This window comes from Bactrocera latifrons, unplaced genomic scaffold, assembly GCF_001853355.1.
Source record: "Bactrocera latifrons isolate USDA-ARS-PBARC rearing strain unplaced genomic scaffold, ASM185335v1 scaffold_31, whole genome shotgun sequence".
NCBI classification, from domain to species: domain Eukaryota; kingdom Metazoa; phylum Arthropoda; class Insecta; order Diptera; family Tephritidae; genus Bactrocera; species Bactrocera latifrons.
This window is the reverse complement of record NW_017536741.1, coordinates 1,383,531-1,407,282: the sequence shown is the minus strand read 5'-3', so window position 1 is coordinate 1,407,282 and position 23,752 is coordinate 1,383,531. Positions and strand designations below refer to the sequence as shown.

At 41.3% G+C, this 23,752-nt stretch overlaps 5 protein-coding genes across 5 annotated transcripts; 1 reads left to right on the top strand and 4 right to left on the bottom strand.

The window, feature by feature from the left end:
* The first annotated feature begins 144 nt into the window (after positions 1-144).
* LOC108970721 (cytochrome P450 6a9-like) lies at positions 145-1,981 on the top strand. Its single transcript, XM_018936254.1, has 2 exons — positions 145-1,383; positions 1,470-1,981. Exons 1-2 carry the CDS (start codon positions 288-290, stop codon positions 1,898-1,900), a joined length of 1,527 nt encoding a protein of 508 aa, XP_018791799.1. The 5' UTR covers positions 145-287; the 3' UTR covers positions 1,901-1,981.
* On the bottom strand, positions 1,974-3,853 carry LOC108970725 (probable cytochrome P450 6a20). Its single transcript, XM_018936258.1, has 2 exons — positions 2,720-3,853; positions 1,974-2,660 (listed from the first exon to the last, which is right to left on the bottom strand). Exons 1-2 carry the CDS (start codon positions 3,801-3,803, stop codon positions 2,242-2,244), a joined length of 1,503 nt encoding a protein of 500 aa, XP_018791803.1. The 5' UTR covers positions 3,804-3,853; the 3' UTR covers positions 1,974-2,241.
* Positions 3,854-4,362: 509 nt separating this feature from the next.
* LOC108970707 lies at positions 4,363-10,344 on the bottom strand. Its single transcript, XM_018936230.1, has 5 exons — positions 9,194-10,344; positions 8,707-9,127; positions 6,022-6,026; positions 4,871-5,968; positions 4,363-4,805 (listed from the first exon to the last, which is right to left on the bottom strand). Exons 1-5 carry the CDS (start codon positions 10,266-10,268, stop codon positions 4,363-4,365), a joined length of 3,042 nt encoding a protein of 1,013 aa, XP_018791775.1. The 5' UTR covers positions 10,269-10,344.
* A 2,617-nt stretch (positions 10,345-12,961) lies between these two features.
* LOC108970706 lies at positions 12,962-18,157 on the bottom strand. Its single transcript, XM_018936229.1, has 4 exons — positions 16,888-18,157; positions 16,412-16,830; positions 13,713-14,859; positions 12,962-13,639 (listed from the first exon to the last, which is right to left on the bottom strand). Exons 1-4 carry the CDS (start codon positions 17,996-17,998, stop codon positions 13,212-13,214), a joined length of 3,105 nt encoding a protein of 1,034 aa, XP_018791774.1. The 5' UTR covers positions 17,999-18,157; the 3' UTR covers positions 12,962-13,211.
* A 1,644-nt stretch (positions 18,158-19,801) lies between these two features.
* Positions 19,802-21,688, bottom strand: LOC108970793 (probable cytochrome P450 6a23). The gene is made up of 3 exons (XM_018936370.1): positions 21,599-21,688; positions 20,395-21,517; positions 19,802-20,336 (listed from the first exon to the last, which is right to left on the bottom strand). The coding sequence occupies exons 2-3, from the start codon at positions 21,461-21,463 to the stop codon at positions 19,921-19,923; spliced, it is 1,485 nt and encodes a 494-aa protein (XP_018791915.1). The 5' UTR covers positions 21,464-21,517; positions 21,599-21,688; the 3' UTR covers positions 19,802-19,920.
* Positions 21,689-23,752: the final 2,064 nt, after the last annotated feature.

Here is a 23,752-nt window from a genome sequence, read left to right as displayed (position 1 = left end):
GCGAACTCGATATCAATAAACAAAATGTGGAGTTATCAAAATGAAAGAGTTTTCTTGTAGTCAATTTATATTTGTATACAAAAATATGGAATTATCGTTAAACGTCTGCAGCTTAAGGAAGTATACATATAAAAGCGCTTGCCCGAGCACGCACTGCTCAGTTGCAATCGAGAAGCGCTGATTACCGGCTCAAGATGCACTGACGAAACGAAAGAACAATGCAAAATACCGAGTAAACAAAATACACCCAAGTGACGCGTACTAAATACGAAAAACCTTCATTCGCAATGTCAATGACCGCACTTTTGTTGACACTCATCGTCGCCCTGCTTGTTGTGCTGTTTATTTGTTTGCGCCGCCGCTTGAACTACTGGCGCAGACTCGGCGTAGCGCACGACAAGCCCAACTGGCTGCTGGGCAATCTGGTCGGCATTCACCGCACAGTGAGCTATGCCGATATCAGTCGAAATATCTACTTGAAGTACAAAGGCACTGGTCCCTTCTGCGGCTTCTACTTCTTTCTGCGTCCGGCGGTAGTGCTCTTGGATGTAAATCTGATCAAGAATGTGCTTATAACGGATTTTGCCAATTTCGCCGATCGCGGTATGTTTAATAATGAACGTGACGATCCGCTGACGGGGCATCTCTTCCTCTTGGATGGCCACAAATGGCGTAGCTTACGTGGTAAACTCTCGCCCACATTCTCGTCTGGGAAAATGAAATTCATGTTCCCCACCATCGTAGAGGTTACGCACAATTTGGTTGAAGTGTTGGGTGAACAGCTGCAAGAGGAAAATGTCGTCGAGCTAAAGGAGATTTTGGCACGTTACACCACGGACATAATTGGTAAGGTTGCTTTTGGCATCGCTTGTAACTCGCTGCGTGATCCAGATGCGGAATTTCGTGTTATGGGGCGGCGTATTTTTAGTGAGGAACGCCATGGACCATTGGTAAGTGGTTTTCTGCACAGCTTTCCGAATTTAGCGCGCCAATTGCGTATGCGTTCAATAAATGATGACATTAGCGATTTCTTTATGCGCATCGTGCGTGAAACTGTGGAGTACCGTGAGAAGAACAACATCAAATGCAATGATTTTATGAGTATTTTAATTGATTTGAGAAACGATAAGCAACTGCGCGGTGAGAACGGCGAGGAGAAATGCCTCAGCATGGCGGAGATGGCAGCACAGACCTTTGTTTTTTTCATTGCCGCCTTCGAGACCTCCTCAACAACAATGTCCTTCGCACTGTACGAGTTGGCACTACAGCCAGAGTTGCAGGAACGCTTGCGGCGTGAGGTGCATGTTACATTTGCGAAACACAATAATGAGTTCACTTATGAGTGTCTACAGGCTATGCGGTACATGGATCAGGTGGTAGCTGGTATTGATATTATTTTTATTATTTTGTTTTCATGTTTACTGAGTTATGAATCTTATTTTTCATTTAATTTCCAAACTCTTCTAAAGAAACACTGCGAAAATACACCGTTGTACCACACTTAAATAGACAGGCTTTGAGCGATTACCAAGTGCCGGGCCATCCGAATTATGTTATCAAAAAGGGCATGTCGATTATCGTGCCCTCTGTGGGCATACACTACGACCCCGACATCTATCCTAACCCCGACCATTGGGATCCAGAGCGTTTTACGCCGGAAAAGCGCCAGCAGCGCGAAACGGTAGAGTGGCTGCCTTTTGGTGAGGGCCCACGGAATTGTATTGGGCAGCGATTCGGTAACATGCAGATTCGTATCGGCTTAGCGCATTTATTGCAGAAATTTCGGTTCAGCATATGCGACAAAACGGAGATACCTTTGAAGATGAATGTGAAGTCATTTTTAGTTAATACACTTAATGGTATATACTTGAGAGTGGAGGAATTGGAGGAACTGAACTGACACGCTACTCTAGCATCGTGAGAGTTATCGGCCAGGTTATATAAGTTTAATGGAAATAAAAAAGTAGTATAAGTAAAAGTATTTAATTTGAATTTCATTTTTAAATAAACAATTATCATAAACATACTATTTCTTATGCGAATTCTCAGCATTTAATATCATAAGAGATACTTGATAAGGCTACCTCCTGTGTACATATTTTTGTTACCGGAGCATTTATTTTTCTGCCTAAAAAAAAAAAAAAAGAATATGCTTATTGAATCGAGTATATTCTCCAAAAGGTCTCTCTTCACAAGTCTTCGGTAAAAGCTGAGCTTTCGTCGGAACACGCGGTCATCTTACTAACAGAGTCTCGCTGCATGTAAGTACAATTCACTTTGCGGTTTTAATAGTAGACTTGTGTCATCGTATACCAACGGAGTAGGAGTGCGTGGGCAAGTTGAGAATTTCAACTGACTCAGTAACGATATGAGACCGATTCGGATTAGTAATTGACCGAAACGCATGCCAATGCAGTTGCGAGGCCCTTCGCCAAAGGGTAACCAAGCCATTGGATGGCGACGACTCATTCTGTCAGTTTCGAAACGTTCTGGTATGAATTTCTCGGGCTCAGGGTAGAACTCCGGATCGTTGTGTATGGCTTCAACTGGTATGAGCACCTTAGTGCCCCCATATATAACATAACCTGCCACTGCGGTTTCGTAGTCCTGATTCGCAACACGTTCGATATAGGGATTTATCGGATGTTTGCGTAAAGTTTCTGTGAAAGAAAAGTCGTGTTTATTACGAAAATGGTGTAATATTATTTCAACGTTTTACCTGTAATGACCATATCTAGATAGCTCATCTCACTCAGTGATTCTGGGGTAAGTTTGCCGCCATGCTTTTCCAGCGTCTCCGCAATTTCTTTTCGCAATTTGGTTTGTGTCTTCTGATTAAGGGCCAATTCATAAAGCGCAAAAGTCAAAGTTGCTGATGAAGTTTCATAGCCAGCACTGAAGAACAAAGCGGAGTTTGCAATGATCTCGTCGGTAGTTAACTTGTGTTCAGCTTCTTGAGTGTTCTTCAAGTCGAGCAGAGCGCTCATTAGATCATTAAGTTTAATATTATGCTCCTCGTGTTGTAATATAGTATCGCCGACTAAGCGGTAATAGAAATCTCGTACTTCTCTCAGTGTCTGGGTTAAGTGACAGCGCTGCGCCAGCTTTGGCAAGCACTGCATGAGGACAATTGCCAAGCTGTTGCGTTGCTTTGAGGCGAAACTTTTTATTACCGTGCGAAACTCGGTATCCGGGCTTTCAAGGCTATTACACTCCAAACCGAGTACGCTATTTGCAATAACATCTGTGGTGTACCGCTCAAGCAGGTCTCGCACTTCCAGTTCGGTATCACTGCTTTGTTGTTTCGCTAATGCTTGCTTTAACTGCTCCGCTACTTTGGTGATGAGCGGTATGATGGATTGTGTTTTACCTGTGGTGAAGATCGGCGACAGTTTTCTGCGCAACGCGCGCCATGCGTCTCCTTCTAAGTTCCACAGGTTCTCCGAAAATATATCATCGCGTTTATTGTGGTACAAACCACGACCGTCAAACTTTTGAAAGTCTCGGATGAGTATATTGCGCGCCAAATTTAAATCCGTCACTACTGCTACGGGATTGACCAGCAAATAGAAGCCACAAAATGGACCGTCACTATACTTATACTTATCGTAAGTTTCACGTAATGCCACACCGAGTTGGCGCGTGATGGCAAGACTTCGCAGATTGCCCAATATAAAAGCCGGCTGGTCGTGTGCTACACCGCGACGCTGCCAATAGAGCATACGCGAACGTATCATACCAACAAACATTGTGAACAGCCCTAAGAGCGCGTAGAGCGCTATTACGAAACTATAGCCCAACATTGAGGTGATACTGCACCTGAACTGACCGAAGTGTGGTGTGAACGTACGAAGGGTCGCGTTAGAACTGAACACGGGCGGAGCGAGACATGAGTGCGTTTTCATATCTTTACTCCAGTGGTGAGAGCATTGCCGTTGCTTGCGGTGAGAATAAGTTCATGATAAATGAGAGAGTGTCCACCGTAACTTCTAGCGTGTGGAGAGCAAGATTTGTTTTTTTTTATATCAAATTTTTTACACATGTTCCTTCATTCATAGGTATGTTAACAGTGATTTGTTTAGATTAGCACCTGTGACTATGGAATAGAAGATAGCGCTGCTATACAGTATACTACCGAATAAGTCTTTATGATTGTAATGTAGTTTGTCATGCGGAAGAAAATACCGAACCCTTGAGTGGCTTTCTCAACCCACAAATTGTTAGAAAATTAACCGAGTGTGATATTAGTTCAAAACAGTTTATTACAATTAGACGATAAAACCTTATACTATGTACATATATATATCCGATAGTCCCATTATAAAAATGATGACTTTTTCAATCAAAGTTTCACTAATTTTCCTATTCACGCCTAATGGGCTTGGCGCCTTCCACTCTGTCCACTCTAAGCTGGATGCCATTCTCTGGCGAAACCAAGCACGATGCTTTTATTAATGGACAGGGTATTTCGGTTTCCGCGGCGACACTAAACCGAAAATTACGTAACAAATAAATTAGGCCGATGCTGGTCTGCATTCTGCCGAAACGCATGCCGATACAATTTCGTGGACCCTCGCCGAAAGGCAGCCATGTACAAGCGGGACGGCGTTGAATTTCTTCGGGTGTGAAGCGAGCGGGTTCGAAGCGCTCGGGATCCGGGTAATACTGTGGGTCATAATGTATGGCTATTGTGGGTATAATGACCAAGGTGCCTTTCTCAATGTAATACTTTGGGTCGCCAGTATCGTAATACGACTGTGCCTTGCGCATCAGATTCGGCACGATCGGATACATACGAAGCGTCTCTGTAAGTAAGCATAAACTAAGTTGATTTTGCTTTAATTAGACATATTTATGTATGGGCACTTACCACATATTACTTGTTGCAGGTAGTTCATCTGCTTGATACACTCATATGTGAGCTGGTCATTGTTGGCAGCGAGCACCTCGTTAATATCCCGCCTCAATCGTTCCTGGATGTCGGGTTGCTGCGCCAGTAAGTAAAGTGCAAAGCTCATTGTTGTTGCTGAGGTCTCGAATCCCGCCAGAAACATCAAAAAAGTCTGTGCGGCTATTTCGTTCACACTCAGACCCTCAATACGGTTGCCATCGGCATCCTCACGTTCCATCATATCGATAAGTAGGTCAAGAAAATCGTTACGTCGCAATTTTGTGCCTTTGCGGTACTCGAGCGTGTCCTCCACCAGCTTTATATAGAAGTCGTGCACATGCTGTGACATAATGCGCATACCCAGGAAGCGTGCAATGCGTGGAAAACTGAAGATTAAGCCCTCGACAAGTTTATTATGACGCCGGCGATTTATAAAACTATTCGTGACCAATACGAAATCTGGTGTCTCCGCATCTAGGCTATTGCACTCGAGCCCGAAGGCGCAAGTGCCGATCGTATCGGTGGTATAGCGTCCACTTAGGTCTGATACAAGCAGCACTTTGCCGTGACCTTCACCATCGCCACCACCGATTTGGGTGTGAACTGTTGCCGCAAAACGCTCGCCGACCGCCGTAACCATATGAAACATATTCTTCATTTTACCGGAGGTGAAGGTAGGCGTCAGTTTTGCACGTAAACGTTTCCAACCCTCCACTTCGGCGAAGAACATATTACCCGAAAGCGGATCGTTGTGCGCATTATTGTACAGTCCACGATCCGAGAAGTAGTTGAAATCTTTAACGAGTATCTTCTTAACCAATTCCAAGTCCACTATTAGCGCTGTATTGGTGGCTAGCAAAAAGAAACCACAAAAGGGTCCCGTGCCTTTGAACTGCTGATATGACTCGCGTAAAATCTGCACTACATGCTTTTTTCCCATGCACATCAAGAGCATGGGCTTGCTATGCGGTATGCCGCGCCGACGCCAGTAGCTCTGCTGACGTAGTAAACAAAACGCAATTAGCAAGAAGATGGCAATAAGCGAGCCGACCAGCACTGAGACGTCCATCGCCGGTTCTTGTAATGATCACAGTGAAAACAGTTACGAAAGTGCAACCAGCCTTAAATACCATTGCTGCGAATTAAGCCAAATAATTACAAAATTATAAATATAAAATTTTTGTGACATAAACGTGCCGGCAGAAAACGTTCTACACACAGAGGCACACGCAGTTACACTTTGGACACCCTGAAAATTATTGAAAAATAGAAGAAGCAAAGCGTGGAGTTACTTCAAGTGATTTTAAGTGCAGCTGCACGCAAAGTACCCATATTCGGATGGTTGTTCTCATTTCGACGCGAGTTTTAATGGGAGGAAAATTAACGAAATCAAATATCGCATGCGTGTTTTTAATACTTAAGTTTTTGGACAAAGTAGCATGCGATATATTTTTATTTGAAATTATCTCAAACCGGTTTCTAAATGCTGGAACCCTAATAATCTATGCCATTGCATTATTATTTATATGTAAAGAAGTTCAAGTTTAATGACAGCTTAGAAGTCTTACGAGTTTGTTCATTCTAGATAGTTTATCATGAAAATTGACTATGAAGAAGAAATTCATAAAAGGTGATCCATTTCGAGCTTACCTCCCTTTTAAGCAAAAATACAGAAACTGCAAGTTTGGAATGTTGATTATCATTCGAAAGAACATTCTTTGGCATTTATTTTTTAAAAGTTATCTCTTTCATATGTTGGCCTTAGCTACGATTCAGATGGTCCATCAGTTGAGTTCAAATTTCGTTGAAACGTTCGAGCTCTTCGACTGGTAACTGACGAATGACAAGCGTGACATTTTGCTGCAAGCCCTGGAGCGAAGCCGGATTGTCCGCATAGACTTTAGACTTTACGTATCTCAGGATATACAAAAAAAAAAAAAAAAAAAAAATCGAACGGTGTAATATTTGACAAACTTGGGGGCGAATCGACCGCCAAAAACGTGAAATTGTCCGCTCACCGAAGTGGCCTTTCTACATTGATAAAATAGTCGGTTACCATGGCGCGATAACGGTTGTTGTTCTTATTGTAGCGGTTGAATTATGCGAATTGACAGTCCTTGGCCGAAGTTCGTTCCGGTTACGTAGACCCGACTAATCTAACATATTAGATAGTTAGTTAAAAGAGGTAGTTCTGAGTAACAATGTTCAGCCGGCGGAGTACTTTGGAGGCATTCAAGTGAAGAACTAAGCTGTATAGGGTAAACTACTTGTCGTTGTGTTATCAAGTTTTTCTCAGATGATGAATAGGAAGAATAAGATTTCTAATAAAGAAATAGATGAACCAATTGTAGAAGCTACATTTCATGTCCGAAATCATTCACCGGTACACAAAGCACACCAAAATGTTCTTTAAAAATTTAATCATAATTTACTCTTCGTCCAAAATGCCGTTGGGTTGCCGGCCTTGGTTAAGTAGCTGTTCACAAGAAGGCGGTGTGAGCGGCGCCTTGTCGTGGTCCAACTTCCAATCGGCTGCGATGTCTTGTCGGACCCGATTGATCCTTCGTTTGAGTATCTTGAGGACTTTCATGTAAAACTCGGCGTAGTCGACGGTCTGAGTTCAAAACTGTGCGTACACGAGTCACATAATCGGTGTTTATCGAAGTCGCAGGTCTCCCCGCGCGGTTGTCATCAACGACCTCTTCCCGGCCCTCCAAAAAGGCCTGGTGCCACCGAAAAACAGCACTTTTTGCTTAAGCAACTCTGGGTAAGCCTGCTTGGATCATATCTAACGTCCCTTCACAAAGAATTTAATCGCAGACCTCTGCTCCAACGAGACAATTTTGATACAATTGTCTTAAGAACGATCACGTTAACTTCCAAAATTCTGTAAATTAAACACTTGAAATCTCATATCTCTGTCATTTCAGCCACAATATCTGGAATGGAATCAATCTCGTAGTAATCGCTCTCATAGGTAGCGAATTGAGGTTCACCTCCAACTTTGTCAATTTTTTGATGATTTATAGTTTGTTAATTGCGATCTCCACATCGAACATCAGCACCATAACCTTACCTAATCTAATTTAACCAAACATCAGCCGGTTAGCGTTCAATGTCCTAAATTGATAAGGTGGATAAATAAAGATTGCTTTGCTTGCAAGTTCATGTTTACTTCGTCTCTCTCTTAAATTGCCGGTTCGCTCAAACGACAATAAATTATCACTATTTTGTTGTAGGCACTTAACGGTAATACTTTGTCTAAGACAATCACTTAGCATTTATGCCGAGTCATTATATTTGGGCGGCGGTCTGAGCTTTATTTATGATCGAAAACAAGCAAGAACATGTTTTCATATCGCTAGAAAACCTAAAGTTATTTCAAAATCTTTACTTTCATCCACTGGTTTATAATTTTTATCACGCAATAAGCAAATATACTACTTAATCAACAGTGGCTGGTGACAACTTTGTGCTGAATCAGCCAAGCTGCACAGAATTTTAATTTGCCAAAGATTGGGCTAAGTCTAGTGAGGTCTTTATTTACGCAACAATTTGCGGGTGTGTCAAACCACCTGTTATATTAATCGAAGTAAGTACGTGGCGCTTATAGGTATTTAGTCAGAGATTATTGCTAGTCTGCTTGCTGAGTACTCTAAGTACTACTAATTATCTACTTAATATTTTTATGACATATGAATTTTATAAAAATTTAGAAAACAGTATTTATTTACATTTTTTATGACAACAGTGTTTATTTACGTATGTACGTATGATGAAGACAACTCTCTTGTTGCTCCACTCACTCATACAATTAGTCTTTCAACGCCTCCACCCTCAAGTGTATGCCATGTTCCGCTGATAGCAGCACCGTCTCTTTGTTATAAGTCAATTCTGCTGGTGTCTGTGGTGCGAAGGAGAATCTGAAATGCTTGATCAGTAATGCGAGACCGATTAACGCCTGCATTTTGCCGAAACGCAAGCCGATGCAATTGCGTGGTCCATCGCCGAATGGTAACCATGCGCAGGCAGGTCGTTTCTGAATTTCCWCCTCAGTGAAACGTTCCGGATCGAATTTCTCTGGATCGGGATAGTATTCGGGATCGTAATGTATGCCATAGRTGAATATGAATACAGCCATGTTCTTCTCGATGAGATAGCGTGGATCGCCGGTGTCATACTCTTCCTTTGCATATCGTTCCAAAAATGGCAGYACGGGGTACTTACGTAAAGTTTCTAAAGTTAAAAAATGCATTACTTTTAATTTGTGAAAAAAATGTATTGAAATAATTAAACTTATACCCGATAAAACTTGTTCGAGATATTTCATCTGATGTATGTTCTCATAAGTGCACTCGTTGTTGTGCTCTCTTAATATCGCAGTTATCTCTAGTCGCAACCTATCTTGTATTTCCTGATTTTTGGCCAATTCATACAATGCGAAGCTCATAGTGGTTGARGAGGTTTCGAAGCCTGCTATGAGGAATACAAAAGCCTGTGCCGCTATCTCCTCCACTGACAGTCCATCTGTTGCGCCTTCCTTGTTTTTCAATTCCAACAAAATATTCATGAAATCATTACGTTTCACCTGATTCTTCTCTCTATATTCGAGGGTATTACGAACTATCTCGACATAGAAGTCTTCCACTTCTTTTGTAAGCGAGCACAAATTCAATTTACGTGCCAAACTTGGATAACTCTCTATGAATGTGTCGATTAGTTTGCCATGTCTGCGCTCGATCAGCGCCTTGCGACCCATGATCACGAACTCAGCATCGGGGTTGTGCAAGCTGTTACACTCGAGACCAAAAGCGCATGAGCCAATTACATCGGCAGTGTAGCGCGATTGCAGCTCGGTGATCTCCAAAACATTATCAGGTGCGTTTTTAGTTTTCTCGCGCATAACTTCAATTAACTCGTGAGCCACTTTCACGACAGTGGGAAACATTAATTTCATTTTGCCCGAGGTGAATGTGGGCGACAGCTTTTTGCGCAACACTTGCCACTTTGGTCCATCCAACTGGAAGAGATTGCCAGTGAGTGGATCGGAAGTTTCATTGTGAAAAACACCACGATCTTGAAAATTCTGAAAGTCTTTAATAAGTATCTTCTTAGTTAGTTCCAGGTCCAGCACGAACACGGTTGGTTTTAGGAGAAAGTAGATACCGCAGAATGGTCCAGTGCCTTTAAATTGTTTGTAGATGGGTTTGAATATTTCGCAGATAGACTTCGTACGACGCCACTCCTTGAGTGTGCCCAACGGTAGGCTGGGTGGATCGTGCGGCACGCCACGCCTTCGCCAATACGATTGCTGGTATTTCAACAAGTAAAAGACCAGCGTGAAGGTGATCGCCAATAACGCGATAATTATATTCATCTTGACTTGATATCAATTATTTGAAGACGACACTAACTTCTGTTTGATGCTTATTTCGTTTGTTCACGCAGCGAAGTCTGTTGGTTAACTAAATTTTAAATATTGTAAAGTCAATTTTGGCGTGCTGTTCTTGTGTGCTCTTTTCGGTGATATGTGTGGTGCGTACATCCGAAGCTTTGAGCTTTTGGGGAATTTATTGATGCATATATCGTGTTTACTAAATTTTAAATATCGCAAAGTCATCTTTGTTGCGCTGTTCTTTTATATTATTTTTGGTGTTATGACTGGCGTGTTTATCGTAAGTTTTGAGCTTTTTGAGAGTTAATTTACGTGCTAAAGTTGTATATTTTCTTGCAGTGCGTTTCAAGTGAAGACTATTGAGAATTTCGGCTTTATAAAGCTTTAATTTTTACTGTTATATTTCTGTATTTTGTACTTAGTTTGAAGTTGAAAGTACCGGTATACATATGTATAAGAAAGGTTTGTAAAATTTTGGCAATATTAAGGCATTCATTTTGTTTTAAGTTAATGAAGTTGTTGTGCAAAGAAAGCATTTATCGATTACAAAAAAAAAAAAAACAAAAAAAAAATAAAAGAGATTTACAACATACTTATAAATACTTAAGAAGGTCGTGACCACTTTCTTTTTTGACGGGATGTCACAAAATTATACTTCAATGCTTTGTCTTATTACAGATGTTTGTTTCCCCGATGAGCAGGTTGGAGCGCACTACAAAGGCTCCTACTCCACCTTGTACCAGAATTAAGTCTCCGCTCAGACCTCGTAGAAAAAACTACTACCAGATGAGCTTCCATACTTCTCTGAACTGGTGATCAGGGGTTAGACCCCATCTCACGCACCTACACATCACGCCTTACCTAACCTTAAGTTTCCGCCAATAGTCTTCGCCGCTTACATAACTTACGCGCAAACCTTTCAAACGTCCCTAACAGTTCGGCATTCCAACTAGTGAAGATCACACCGCTGACATCTAGCCATCAATTTGTTTGGCTAATTCGCATTCCCCCAGGGTTCCTTATATCCGAGTACATTGGACATTCTCCAATGACACGAACCCAATCCTTATTACGTGCTCCATACACACATTCTGATGTTTCCGATAGATTTCTCCTATGCAAGAATGCATTCAAAGTTCCATGGCCAGTAAATAGGAAGTGCGAGCATAGACAGAATTTAAAGTCGGGGTTTCTTTCCATAAAATTGACATTCTGCGGATATTCTTCCAAAGTTTTTGCCTCCTTCTTCCTTGATAATTCCTCCCTCTCCACATCATCTTCAGAAATCAAACCATTCTGCAGAAATGACACACTCAAGCCCTCCTTAACCTGAATGCAACAACACGCTGTATGACAATCAGATCAAGAGGAGGTGCTCTTAACAGTACGAGCATTGCATCCGTTGAGACGGAGCGACATACAGGCAAACATAATAAAACGCTGTATGGAGAGGAGTTTTTGACATGGCTACTTCCCACCATATAGCGGCTCCATAAGTTGCACAAACAACGATGATGTACAGAACGACGTTCGAGACACCAATCACTCTTCAAAATGCGTCGTATTTCGCCTACATTTGCCTACTGTCCCTGCTTCACTTTTGCCAAGTGTGAAGTGAAACTCATTCTCACACTCATGATCGTCACTGTTGACAGTCATAACGTTGAAGTCCTAGATCCTAGGCAAAACAGGTCATTTATCATCACCATCTTGCTTTATAGTGCAGAGGCATGGACGATGACAATAGCTGATGGGGCGACGTTAGAAGTTTTCGAGACAAAGCTTCTGCGGAAGATTTATGGTCTTTGCGCATTGGCAATGGCGCATACCGATGAGCGATGGAACGATGAGCTGTTCCAGATATACGACGACATTAAGAAATTCCATCGAATTAATAGGCAGCGGCCTAGCCAGCACGGTCATGTTGTCCGAATGGAAAAGAACACTCCAACTTTGCAGGTTTTCGATTTAGTACCCGTCTCGGTAAGAAGAGGAAGACCTGCATTCCGTTGCAGAGATCAAGTGGAGAAGGACCTGGCTGCACTTGGTGTCTCGAATTGGCGCCAAAAAGAGAAAAGGAGGAGCGATTCGGCTATAACGACGGAATGCTTTATGGTTTTATGAATTAATATACATATATATATTTTATAATCTTTCAATATATAAAACAAATCAAAAAGCACGTAAATACTTGTTTGAGCAAAGAATAAAAATATTCAGGAAATTTAACTAAACAGATTTCTCACTTGGGTGTTTCTAATTTCGGGCAGTACCTCTCATGTTCTAGCGGGATAGAAAAAATTTATGTTCTCATCGGCGCTATTTTATTCATATTTAAATTCAAACATACATACATACAAACATATATGTATAACTGCATCGAGTAGAGCGCTTTGTTTACGAAGAGCACGCAGATCGAGATAAGAGTGTTAGGCAGCGAAAAACAGCAACACACCCACTGTCACATACACTTATGATACTTGAACTTGTACATGCGTATGTATGTTTGTAGGAATACATATGTAATCCATGTAATTTCCATGTTTGCGCATTCACTTGTATTATGTATTATGAAAGCCATTAATTGGAAGTGTTTTGTTTTTATTTTCTATAAATATTTATAATTAACACATTGAATGTCAGATACAAAACACACACACAATGAAACAAAACAGTCAATTACAAAGCGGCTTTATTGTGAGTACATAGACGATAGATAATTACATGTTTTGAAGTTTAATCGGGTGAAGGCATATTAGAAAGATTGGGGAACAGCTTAGAAATGCATTTCAATATAAGGAGACATTACGTGGGCTAATAGATATGCACATGCGCATATGTATGTTTATAGAACGCAATTACAGCAACAAGGTGGCATTATTTTGCATGACTAATTTTCTGACGCAATTATATGCTTTTTAGCTTCTAGTTTCTTTTCTCCAGATTCTCCACGGTCAAGTGTATGCCCCCGTCAGCGGCTATGAGAAAATTCTTTTTCAAATAAACCATAGGTGAGAGTGTGCGCGATGATGGTTTGAAGCGAAAGTGACGCAGTAGTTGTATGACGCCAATGGCGGTCTGCAATTCGCCGAAACGCATGCCAATGCAATTGCGCGGGCCGTCACCGAAAGGCAAGTAGGCGAAAGGGTGGCGCTGCGCAATGGCTTCCGGTGTAAAGCGCTCGGGGTCGAATTTCTCGGGATCGGGATAGATTTTGGGGTCATGGTGAATAGCGTCGACGGGTATGAAGATGCGCATGCCGCGCTCCAGCAACCAGTTGGTATTCGGCACCTTGTAATCGGCGACGGTCAAGCGCGTTAGATGCGGTATGACTGGATGCTTGCGTAGCGTTTCTAAGCAAACAAATTAAGCAAGATGTAAGAAAATAATATTAGCAAGTATTTTGCTAAGCAACTTTGCACCCACCTGATATGACTTTCTTCAAATAAGTTATTTCCTTGATAGACTCGTATGTTACTTGGTCCTCTGATTTCTGCAATACACTAAATATTTCTTCACGCAATTTCTCTTGCACTTCTGGATTCAAGGCCAACTCATACAAACAGAAAGACATGACGGTGGATGAGGTTTCAAAGCCAGCCAAATAGAAGACCAGCGCTTGCGCTGCAACCTGCTCGATGTTCAAACCGTTAGTCAAATCATCCTCTTTGATGTCACCGTCTTTGAGGCGATCGCGTTGCGCCTTCATCTCCAACATCATATCCATGAAATCGTTACGTTTCACGCCATTCTTTTCCCTGTAGGCCACGGTTTCACGCACTACACCCATGAAGAATTCGGTGACATCATCGGTAAAATTCTTTAAGCGCAACTGACGTGCGCGCTCCGGGTCTGTGAACATGAAGGCCTGCACGAGTAGTGAGTGACGTGGCTTCTCGACAATATTCCTGCCCATACGCCGGAATATCGCTTGTGGATCTTTCAAACTATTGCACTCAATGCCGAAGGCTACTTCACCAATAACATCGGTGGTGTAGCGCGCACAGAGCTCCTTCATTTCCACGGTGCCGCCTATATTCATAATACGCTGGCATGCGCCAACAACGCGCTCACTCACTGTCACCATGGTGGGGAACATGAAACGTATCTTGCCGGTGGTGAAAGCGGGTGATAACTTGTGGCGCAGTACACGCCATGGCTCGCCGTCCAAGAACAGCAAATTGCCGGTGAGTGGATCATCGCGCACATTGTGAAAGAGGCCACGATCGGTGAAATAGTTGAAATCTTTCACTAAAATTTGCTTGATTAGATCGAAATCTATGATGTAGGCGACGCGCTTGAGGAATGTGTAGGCGCCAAATATGGGCGTTTGACCTCTGAATCGATTATAGAAGCGTATATTGATGTCTTTCCAGTGATACTTGCTACCGAGGCCACTCATATTTCCGAGGAAGTATTGCGGTGGCTCGTGTGGTACGCCGCGGCGTGCCCAATAGCTGTAGTGGTGACGTAGTTTCCAATAAATGGCGCCCACGACAACGACGACAAGTGCATAGAGTATTGCAGTGTCCATTTTTATGTTTATTTCTATTTTTCTTTCCAAAAAATTTAATATTTTCTATGTTTTTTGTATTTCGTTCTCATTTACAGAAATATTTGGTTTGATTTCCCACAATAACGCGAAGAGTATGTGCTTTCAACTGCGCTGAGCGACAGAGCGCTTGCAACTGGTTTTGCAAATGCATTTTCGTGTTATAAAAGTTCTCTTGTTTCCCCTTTGCGGTCGCGTACTTTACATCCAAAAGCTTATCGTCAGTGTAAAAATACCCACGCTTCCTTGCCGCCAAAATTTTTGCGGTTTTCTTATCGAATGGATTTTTAGTTTATTGTGCAAGAATTTATATTTTTGTTTAAACAAAAGTTCTTAGTATTTGCCAGTATATTGAAATATTAAGTGCACCCGTTTTGATGGCTTATTTTAGTCTACTATTCTCGCGCTGATTACGACAGTGTGTATTTGGGTGCTTCGTTTGTTTAAAAGAAAGCCACGCACCAATTCAATTTTAGTTAAAATCACTTATCGGGTATTATACTAGGTTAGGTTAAGAGGCCAATCCTAATAGAGATCTCACTTGGACTTCTAAGCTGTCCGTTGTGTTATCTGAAATTTCTGTATGATAGATTATTGGCAAGGCGGTTCGACCCTATTACAATTTTATTGAGACGGCAAATGTCAGTTTCGGCAATGTCTCCTGGTTTTCCGAAGGTAAAACTGCCGAGAAATTTCGCTCCAGTCATACAAATGATAGCCAATGGAGGAGAAAGTGGATGTATAATTTCACTTTACTCTCCAGATGCCAATGGAGATTCAACATGGTCCCATTGCTATGTGAACAAGGCAAGGGTGTTCCTGGCTAGCGCATTGACTTGCCAACTGCCAGCGTCAGGCATCCAAACGAGTTAATGATGAAGCTTGATTTCTAGTGAAGCTATACGCTTCCTGAATAGCTTTGAATGAGGTTGCACTTTGCTTACCGGCTTCTTTATAGCGGATACTTCTGGCTGAAATCATTGAAGATAAGATTGAAGGAGCGATCCTAACAGAAAAGTTCCTTTCTAACCTTCCTTTCTAGCTTTGACTCATCCGTGAAAAAGGTGAAAAGGTCTCTTTTCAGCGTGTTCTTTTCCGGGCCTTTCATATAACCACATCTCTTGAGGGTGCTATGTTTAAAATGGCCTTAAATGTCATTGTTGGTGTCGGCTGAAATGCACCAGAGATGGCTATGACAGCCGCTCTTTGGACACGTTCAAGCTTCTTACATCAGTTGAATATTGATTGGGATTTACTTCGGTTAGCTCCTAGAAGGTATTTAGAATTTTCCTTTTGACCATAAGATTAAAGTCGTCAGCGTAAGCTGTTACCTGAAATTATACTAGTTTTTCAAAGTTCTGGGTATACTAACTGAATAACTAACTAACTTATATACTTAATAGGTTAGTATAACTCGAACCTAACGCTCTCATGATTTCGACACGTCAGGAAATGACAAAATTTTGGTAAAAATGCAGAAGAGGGAAAATAAATTACGCAAATTCTTTTCAAGACAAACATTTCTAGTACAAAATAAAATTTATTTCTGAAATGTTACTATTCATTGGCTTACCCCGCCCACAGGCTCTACTCTCAAGTGTATGCCACTGGCTGGGGTGATTTGGAATATGCGTTCGATGAATTGCAGTGGCTCTTGTGTGTTCGCGGATCTGCTAAATTTGAAGTGTTTTAGTAAATTAATGAGTCCAATTTTAGCTTGCATTTTGCCGAAACGCAACCCAATACATGCGCGTGGACCTATACCGAATGGCATATAAGCGGCAGCGTGACGTTCACGACACAACTCTGGTTTGAAGCGATCCGGATTGAATTTATCTGGTTCGGGGTAAAGTTCGTTGTCGTGTTGAATGGCGTGCGCGGGTAATACCACCAGACATCCCTTCTCAATGACTTCGTTCGTATTGGGCACCAAATAGTCCGCTTTGGCTTTGCGCACGAGATATGGTACGACAGGGTATTTGCGTAGTGTTTCTTGAATTGACAAATAGTTAATATAATATATTTTTCGCAATTAATAACATCACTTACCATCCACTGCTTGGTCGAGGTACTGCATTTCGTTTAACGCCTCGTAAGTAAGTTGGTTGTTGTGCTCGTTTAGTACGCGCACGATTTCAGCACGCACCTGCGCCTGTATGGTCTCGTTCAACGCGAGTTCATAGAGGCATAACGACATGGTTGTTGACGATGTATCGAAGCCCGCCACAAAGAAGACAAATGCCTGCGATACCATTTGGTGCAGTGTCAAGCCTTGCGATAGATCAATACCATCGCTGTTCAAGGCCAAGCGCTCATCCTCCGCCTTTAAGCCGATTAACAAGTCCATGAAATCATTGCGTTTGATATGCTCACGCTGTCGTAGCTCCACTGTCTGACGCACCACATCTATGTAGAACTGTATGATGTGATCCGGAAAGAATTTCAGGCGCATACGACGCGCCCAATCTGGATTCATCAACATGAATGTCTGCACCAGTTGTGAGTGGCGTGGTTCGGTAAAAACGGCATGACCACGACGCCTAAACTCGGCTTGTGGATCGAGCAAACTATTGCATTCAATACCGAAAGCACAAGTGCCAATAACATCAGTGGTGTAGCGCGCGCAAATCTCCTTCATTTCAAGTTCGCACTGCTGGCGACTGTCTCCGATTGTCTGGTGGCAAGCGCGTGCCAATTCATTACCCACTTTCACCACGGTGGGGAACATGAATTTCATATTTCCCGAAGAGAATACGGGTGTGAGTTTATTGCGCATGGCGTGCCACTGTGCTCCTTCCAAACGAAAGAGGTGGCCAGTCAATGGATCATCGCGCGGATTAGAAAAAACGCCACGATCTTGGAAATTGGAAAACTTGCTTATACATATGTCCTTAATCACATCCAAATCGAGTATGAGCGCGGCACGTGTAAAGAAGATGTACATGCCGACAAAGGGACGTCGCTGCTTAAACGTTTCATAAAGCCGCTGGTTAAAGTGTCGCAGCTGCACTTGACCGCCGGTAGCGCGCTCTATATTGCCCACCACATAGCGGGGACGTACCTGCGGTACCCCACGACGTTGCCAATAGCTGTAGTGGCGGTGTAGTGCGATCACAATCAGTCCGAATGCTGCGACGAGGAGCGCCGAAAAGACAAACATGCTGAGCTTATATGTTTCTTGGTTGTATTTTGAACTGAAGTTTAGTTGATACTGAATTTCATTCAGAACATTAATGTCCACGAATTATTTAACATTAAATTATAAATAAAATTGATGTTCAAGCTGGCGTTGCATACTCATCCCACTGACTAGAAATGCCGAAACGGCGCTCATTAAATATTTCTTAGCCGACAACAAAAAACTATTTAACGTAAGCAAGTAGAAGTTAAATAATAAAAAAATAGAAGAATAACAAAAGCTCGCTCATGTGCATGGAATCAGCGATTTTATCTATTGAATTTCATTTCTTATAACCACTTGAGCAAAGAAATTAATTAACTAGTCTTTCGATTTTTTGATATGCTGACGATTGTGTGCTGTTTTCTATTATAGAATTTGCTCTTCTTTGAACTAAATTTGTGCTAAAATGAAAATCGGTATTGGTTTAATAATTTCCTAGCGCTCTGTCAAATAAATTCTGCCCAAAATCTATTTCTGAATCAATCTTAACATTTGGACTTAACACTTTTATCTGTTAATGGGCGCATGTTCTATATTTAAATTCGGCAGCGCTGTTTGAGAGCGCAAGTTATTTGGGTGAGCTTTCGCCATGTGGTGAAATACAACGTTCTCTTTAACACTTGCTCTCAGTGCTCTCTAATGACAACACAGTAGTATAGGGTGAGACCGTTGGCGTTTTATAACAGAGAATTATTCATAATGTTCACGGATAGTTTATTTTTTTACATTTTTTTTATAGAGTTAGTTATTAGTAAATGGTAGCTGTGCCATTTTGGTACAGGCGTAGTCGTASACCTTTTYAATATTGCTATCACRTTTCACCTTCTYTTTTTAATCATTTTGTAGTCCGATMTGCTTTTTATAGACATCCATTAAAGGTTTGGTGCTAGATGGATTCCAAATGTTTTGTCTCGGATCTGCGATAGGGCTGGGCATTCATTGAGAAAGTGGAAAAYTRTTTYCTTATTYCCTACTAGTTCGCAGACTCGGCAGATTGTTGTWGGGCATAMCCATTTTGGACRCGTGTTCYCCAAATGCCCTGTTATAGTAGCAGTTAKTCTGTAGATATTTTTYGTGGACGTATKTAATAAGTAGTTAGTTCTTTTCTTGTCATATATTTTCCAAATCTGTTTAGTTATATTGTATTTTGCTATATTATTCCATTAGGTATTTGCTATTTGATGAAATTGTAAATTGAGCKCTTTGCTGATTGATCCTAGTGGGTTTGGTATCAAATCCGCCTCGGATTCGTTTAGGAAMGCTCCTGCCTTTGCCAACTCGTCTACTTTTTCGTTGTCGAAAATGTTCCTTTGGTCGGGAACCCAGATCAAGTCTAGGTCAAGCTCCACCTAGACTGGATCTGGTGAACTCAGTTCCTTCTTGCAGTTTGGACTATGCTTTAATAAGTTATGGGCGACGACAAGGCCAGTAAAGCCGCCTGGCTATCCGTGTGTTTTGCTGCTTTATGTATCCTCTCGATACTATCTATGTCCAGTACTTCCGTTTATTTTATATAACATATTTATAATTTATTGGGATTCATTTCAACATGTTTCATGACAGATGCTACCAAATAGTGGCCTGTACTACACAGATGTCGGTTCACATTTTATGCATGTGAGAGAGCACTCTCTTTTTTTGAAAGAACAAGAAAATGAGATTAAAAATTGGAAAGAGTGAAGTTGTTGTTGTTCTATATCAAGTATGTTTCCAGAAAAATGTTGGAAGTTTCAAATATCTCTATTTTGAACTTAAAAATAGGTCACCAAAGTTAAACAATAATTTAAATTAATAATCAAATTAAGCTTTATTATTATAATATTTTATATAACAAAAACAGTCAGCACTAAGGCATGTGTCCTCTAGACCAACTAGCAGCCAATTAGCACTGCCGTTCACTTTTACACGCGCTCCACGCGCAGTTTAATGCCATTGATTGGCTGTAGTATTATTTTCTCGACCTGAAAGTTCAAGCGCTCCTCCGTTTCTTCGCAAACGGAAAACTTGAAATGTCTCAGCAAATATGTGAGTCCAATGCACACCTGCATTTTGCCGAAGCGTAGACCGATGCAATTGCGTGGACCATCGCCAAAGGGCAGATAAGTACAGGCGGGCCGAGTTTTTATTTCCGCTTCCGAAAACCGCTCTGGATCGAATTTTTCGGGATTTGGGAAGTATTGAGGGTCGTGCTGCAGCTCATAGACGGGTAAAATAACCATAGTGCCTTTCTCGATGGTAAAGCGCGGATCTGCGGTCTTATAATCAATATCAGATTCACGTATCAAATGGCCTATAATTGGATATATTCGCAGTGTCTCTGAAAATCAAAGCATGAATTAGATTTATACGAATAGTTGATCGACAGCGTCACCCACCTGATAGTACTTGCTCCATGTAGCGCATATCTTGCATTGCCTCGTAGGTGAATTGATTTTTGTGTCGCTCTAGCACAGTATTTATTTCAGCGCGCAATCGATTCTGTATGTCCTGCCATTTGGCCAGCTCATAAAGTACATAACCCATTGTGGTTGAGGAGGTCTCAAAACCAGCTATAAGGAAGACGAAAGCTTGTGCAGCAATCTCATTAACTGTGAGTCCGCCATCATTGGCGTCCTTGCTCTTTAATTCCAGTAGGGTATCCATAAGGTCGTTGCGTTTGACACCAGTCTTTTCCCGATACTCGATGGTTTCACGTACGATGCCCATATAGAAGTCATTTACTTCTTGTGTGGTTTGTCGCATACGCAACGTACGTGCCAACTTCGGCGCCGCTTCCATAAAGGTATCCAGAAGGAAGCCATGACGTCGATCGATATTCGCTTTCCTACCCATCACCACGAAGTCCGCCTGCGGATTGCGCAAACTGTTGCACTCGATGCCAAAGGCGCAGATGCCGATAATATCGGCCGTGAAGCGCGAGAGCAAGTCGGTTATCTCAATGACACCACCAGCAGCGGTCGCTTGCTTTTCTTCCAAAACTTTTTTAAATTCCTCAGCCACTTTGACCACGATGGGATGCATGTGTTTCATTTTGCCGGAACTAAACGCTGCAGAGAGTTTCTGACGTAACTCACGCCATTTGGTACCTTCCAAGGCGAAGAGATGACCCGTGAGTGGATCGTCCCTAACATTGGAGAACACACCGCGTTCACGAAAATGATTAAAGTCTTTAATAAGTATGCTCTTCACCAGGTCTGGGTCCAAGATGAGTGCGACTGGCCTAAAGGCCATGAACATGCCGGCGAATGGTGCACTGCCTTTGAATTTCTTATAGATCGGAGCTAATATTTCAAAGAAACATTTTGTGTTGCGCCATTCCTTAAAATCACCCAGTGGAAAGTGTGGCGCTTCATGTGGTACACCGCGGCGTTTCCAGTAACCGTGTCTGTGCTTAAGGAAGGCTAGCAGCAGGACAATACTAAGCGCCACCAAGTTCAAAAACATGCTTGTAGCGGGTGTGTGTAGAAACCTTTTTAATAGACACTATCTGAAATGAAACTGAAGATATTGTGAGGTAGTCGAGCGTTATTTATATTTTGTTGCAAATAATTATAATCTACAAGTGTTCTTATCACTTACCGAGATAGAGTGCGGAGTATAATGAATTATTTAATTTAGCTTTGCATCACTTCAGCGTCTGTCACAAATATTTGTAAAAACTACAAGCCTTTTTACTTTATAACTGATTGAGACAAACGCACTCGTGCCTATTTATGAATTTGTAGAATCGGTTATCTGCGTTATAATGTGCATCTAATTCATTAGACGGCTGATATGCTTAACTGTTATCGCTGACCCTTGATTCAAAATTTCTTAACTGCTCTCGCGCTCTTTCTATAGCTTAGGCTAGACATATAGTGGCGCATAGCACACATTTCCTTGGTGAGTGCATCTTGCGACTTAGTGAAATGAGGAAACGATAGAAAAGAGTGCTCATACCGCCAGATATCATGAGCATTTTTTGCAATCTCTTCTATTATTCTACTTCCACCCAGAATAGTCTTGCGAGCCAATATGATTTGTTTTTATTTTCTTTTGGGGAAAACAGAGGATTTATGCATTTATGCTTTATGCATATAAAGCTGCTTCCTCTATCTTGTTCAATGCTGTATTATTAACCTAAATTCCCGTGACATAATCTGTTAATAAACATTTTTTGTGACATTAGGAAAAAATCTCAATAACTCATACTAAAAATGTACATCGAAAGTAGAATAACCTTAGGAAAGCGGTTGGCTCAAGCATGATCACATCCACCATTTGCTCGCCATTTTAACGTAAAGTTTAACATATTAGAGTTACTTTTGTTGTTTACAGTAACTTGACATATTCATCTCAGCCAAAAAATAAAATTTAAAATTTTTACAAATTTCGACGTGTGTAAACACAGCAATCGACGAACTGAAGTAAATTTTTTATGATGAAGCTCCTTCAAGCTCCTACAAGCAACGGTGCTTATCAATGGTATTGTGAATTCAATCGAGGTCGTATATCTGTCAACGTACAACTTTGTGAAGGTCGTCCAAAATCAAGATTTAATAGAGGAATTATTGATGTTGTGCGCAAAGGGATATTGCAAGATCGTCATCTGACCGATCCTGAGATGGAAACAACTATGGGCATTAATGCGACCAGTATGTAATCAATATTGCGTGGACAAACGATCGATGAAAAAATAGTTCATGTTAGATCCCACACAATTTGCCAAGCTCTCAATAAAAGGCTCATGGCGATGGGTGAGTAATGCTAAAAAATATGATAGCGGTGTTTCGAAACCCGTCTACGACATCGTTTCAGATGCAAAAGCGTAGATTTACACCTATGAGCTCGATAGTGAACAGCAGTCGACTATGTGGATGTACCAGATGAGCCGAATTCAAGAACAGTTGTTCACATCTTGGCTAGAGTATAAAGTCATTAGAAATGCGAATACATAAGATCGTAAAATAGCGCTTGAAAGCCACTTTTTTTCTCAGCTTTTTGATAAAAAAAATCTCATAATCATTTCACATTACCGACTTGTGTTGTTTTAAAGGTAAGCATAAAATATTGTTACATTTGCTAATTTGGAGGGTACTTTCCAAAGTCACAGCAACCTTTTTGGCAGCTCCCCAAATTTTAAGCACATTTCAGGTATTTTTAAAAGCTTCACTCTTGTGTGTGTGTCAACTTTATGCTCTGAAAAGCAAAGGTGTCTGAATTTGGCACGTCGGGGTGTGAAATTGCGTTGATATGTAAAATGCTTTTGATTTCGCTTGGCATGTGTGTCTGCTCATATAAAGTAAAATTTATGGAATATTTCGATGCGTAAATATTATTTGTTTTAGCAGACGTTTAAAATTGAAAAAAAAAACAAAAAAGCTTTAAATTGCAGTTATATAAAAATCAATATATCGGACAGCAAGCACTAAGATCAAATGTCTGATTATTTGATGAATTTACTTAAATTTTCGGTAAGGTTCTCTTGAATTCATGAAATCTAAGCTGTTGCGATAAAACAATGGCGTGAGAGCTAGCTGGTATTATAGCAGCTAGAAACGTCAGTACTTTTTTCAGGAAACTTCAATTTTTCTGTACTGTTTGTGCACATATTAAACATAAACAAATTAAAATTTTCTCAACTACCTTTGATTCAGCCACATACTGCCAATACATAGATTGGAAGACAAAAAGAGGAAATTGAAAATTGTTAAGTGACTGTACATTGCAACAATGAGTGTTAGTAGTAACGAA

What these genes read in the sequence shown, in the direction of transcription:
- LOC108970706 (XM_018936229.1), bottom strand. Translation starts at nt 17,998, where the DNA reads ATGTTTGTCTTTTCGGCGCTCCTCGTCGCAGCATTCGGACTGATTGTG. An exon ending in CCTCGACCAAGCAGTGGATG is followed by an intron (nt 16,831 to 16,887) that starts GTAAGTGATGTT and finishes TGTCAATTCAAG; the next exon opens with AAACACTACGCAAATACCCT. An exon ending in GAGTAGAGCCTGTGGGCGGG is followed by an intron (nt 14,860 to 16,411) that starts GTAAGCCAATGA and finishes ACATAGAAAATA; the next exon opens with TTAAATTTTTTGGAAAGAAA.
- LOC108970725 (XM_018936258.1), bottom strand. Translation starts at nt 3,803, where the DNA reads ATGTTGGGCTATAGTTTCGTAATAGCGCTCTACGCGCTCTTAGGGCTG. An exon ending in TCTAGATATGGTCATTACAG is followed by an intron (nt 2,661 to 2,719) that starts GTAAAACGTTGA and finishes TTTCTTTCACAG; the next exon opens with AAACTTTACGCAAACATCCG.
- LOC108970793 (XM_018936370.1), bottom strand. Translation starts at nt 21,463, where the DNA reads ATGTTTTTGAACTTGGTGGCGCTTAGTATTGTCCTGCTGCTAGCCTTC. An exon ending in CATGGAGCAAGTACTATCAG is followed by an intron (nt 20,337 to 20,394) that starts GTGGGTGACGCT and finishes TTTGATTTTCAG; the next exon opens with AGACACTGCGAATATATCCA.
- LOC108970721 (XM_018936254.1), top strand. Translation starts at nt 288, where the DNA reads ATGTCAATGACCGCACTTTTGTTGACACTCATCGTCGCCCTGCTTGTT. An exon ending in CATGGATCAGGTGGTAGCTG is followed by an intron (nt 1,384 to 1,469) that starts GTATTGATATTA and finishes ACTCTTCTAAAG; the next exon opens with AAACACTGCGAAAATACACC.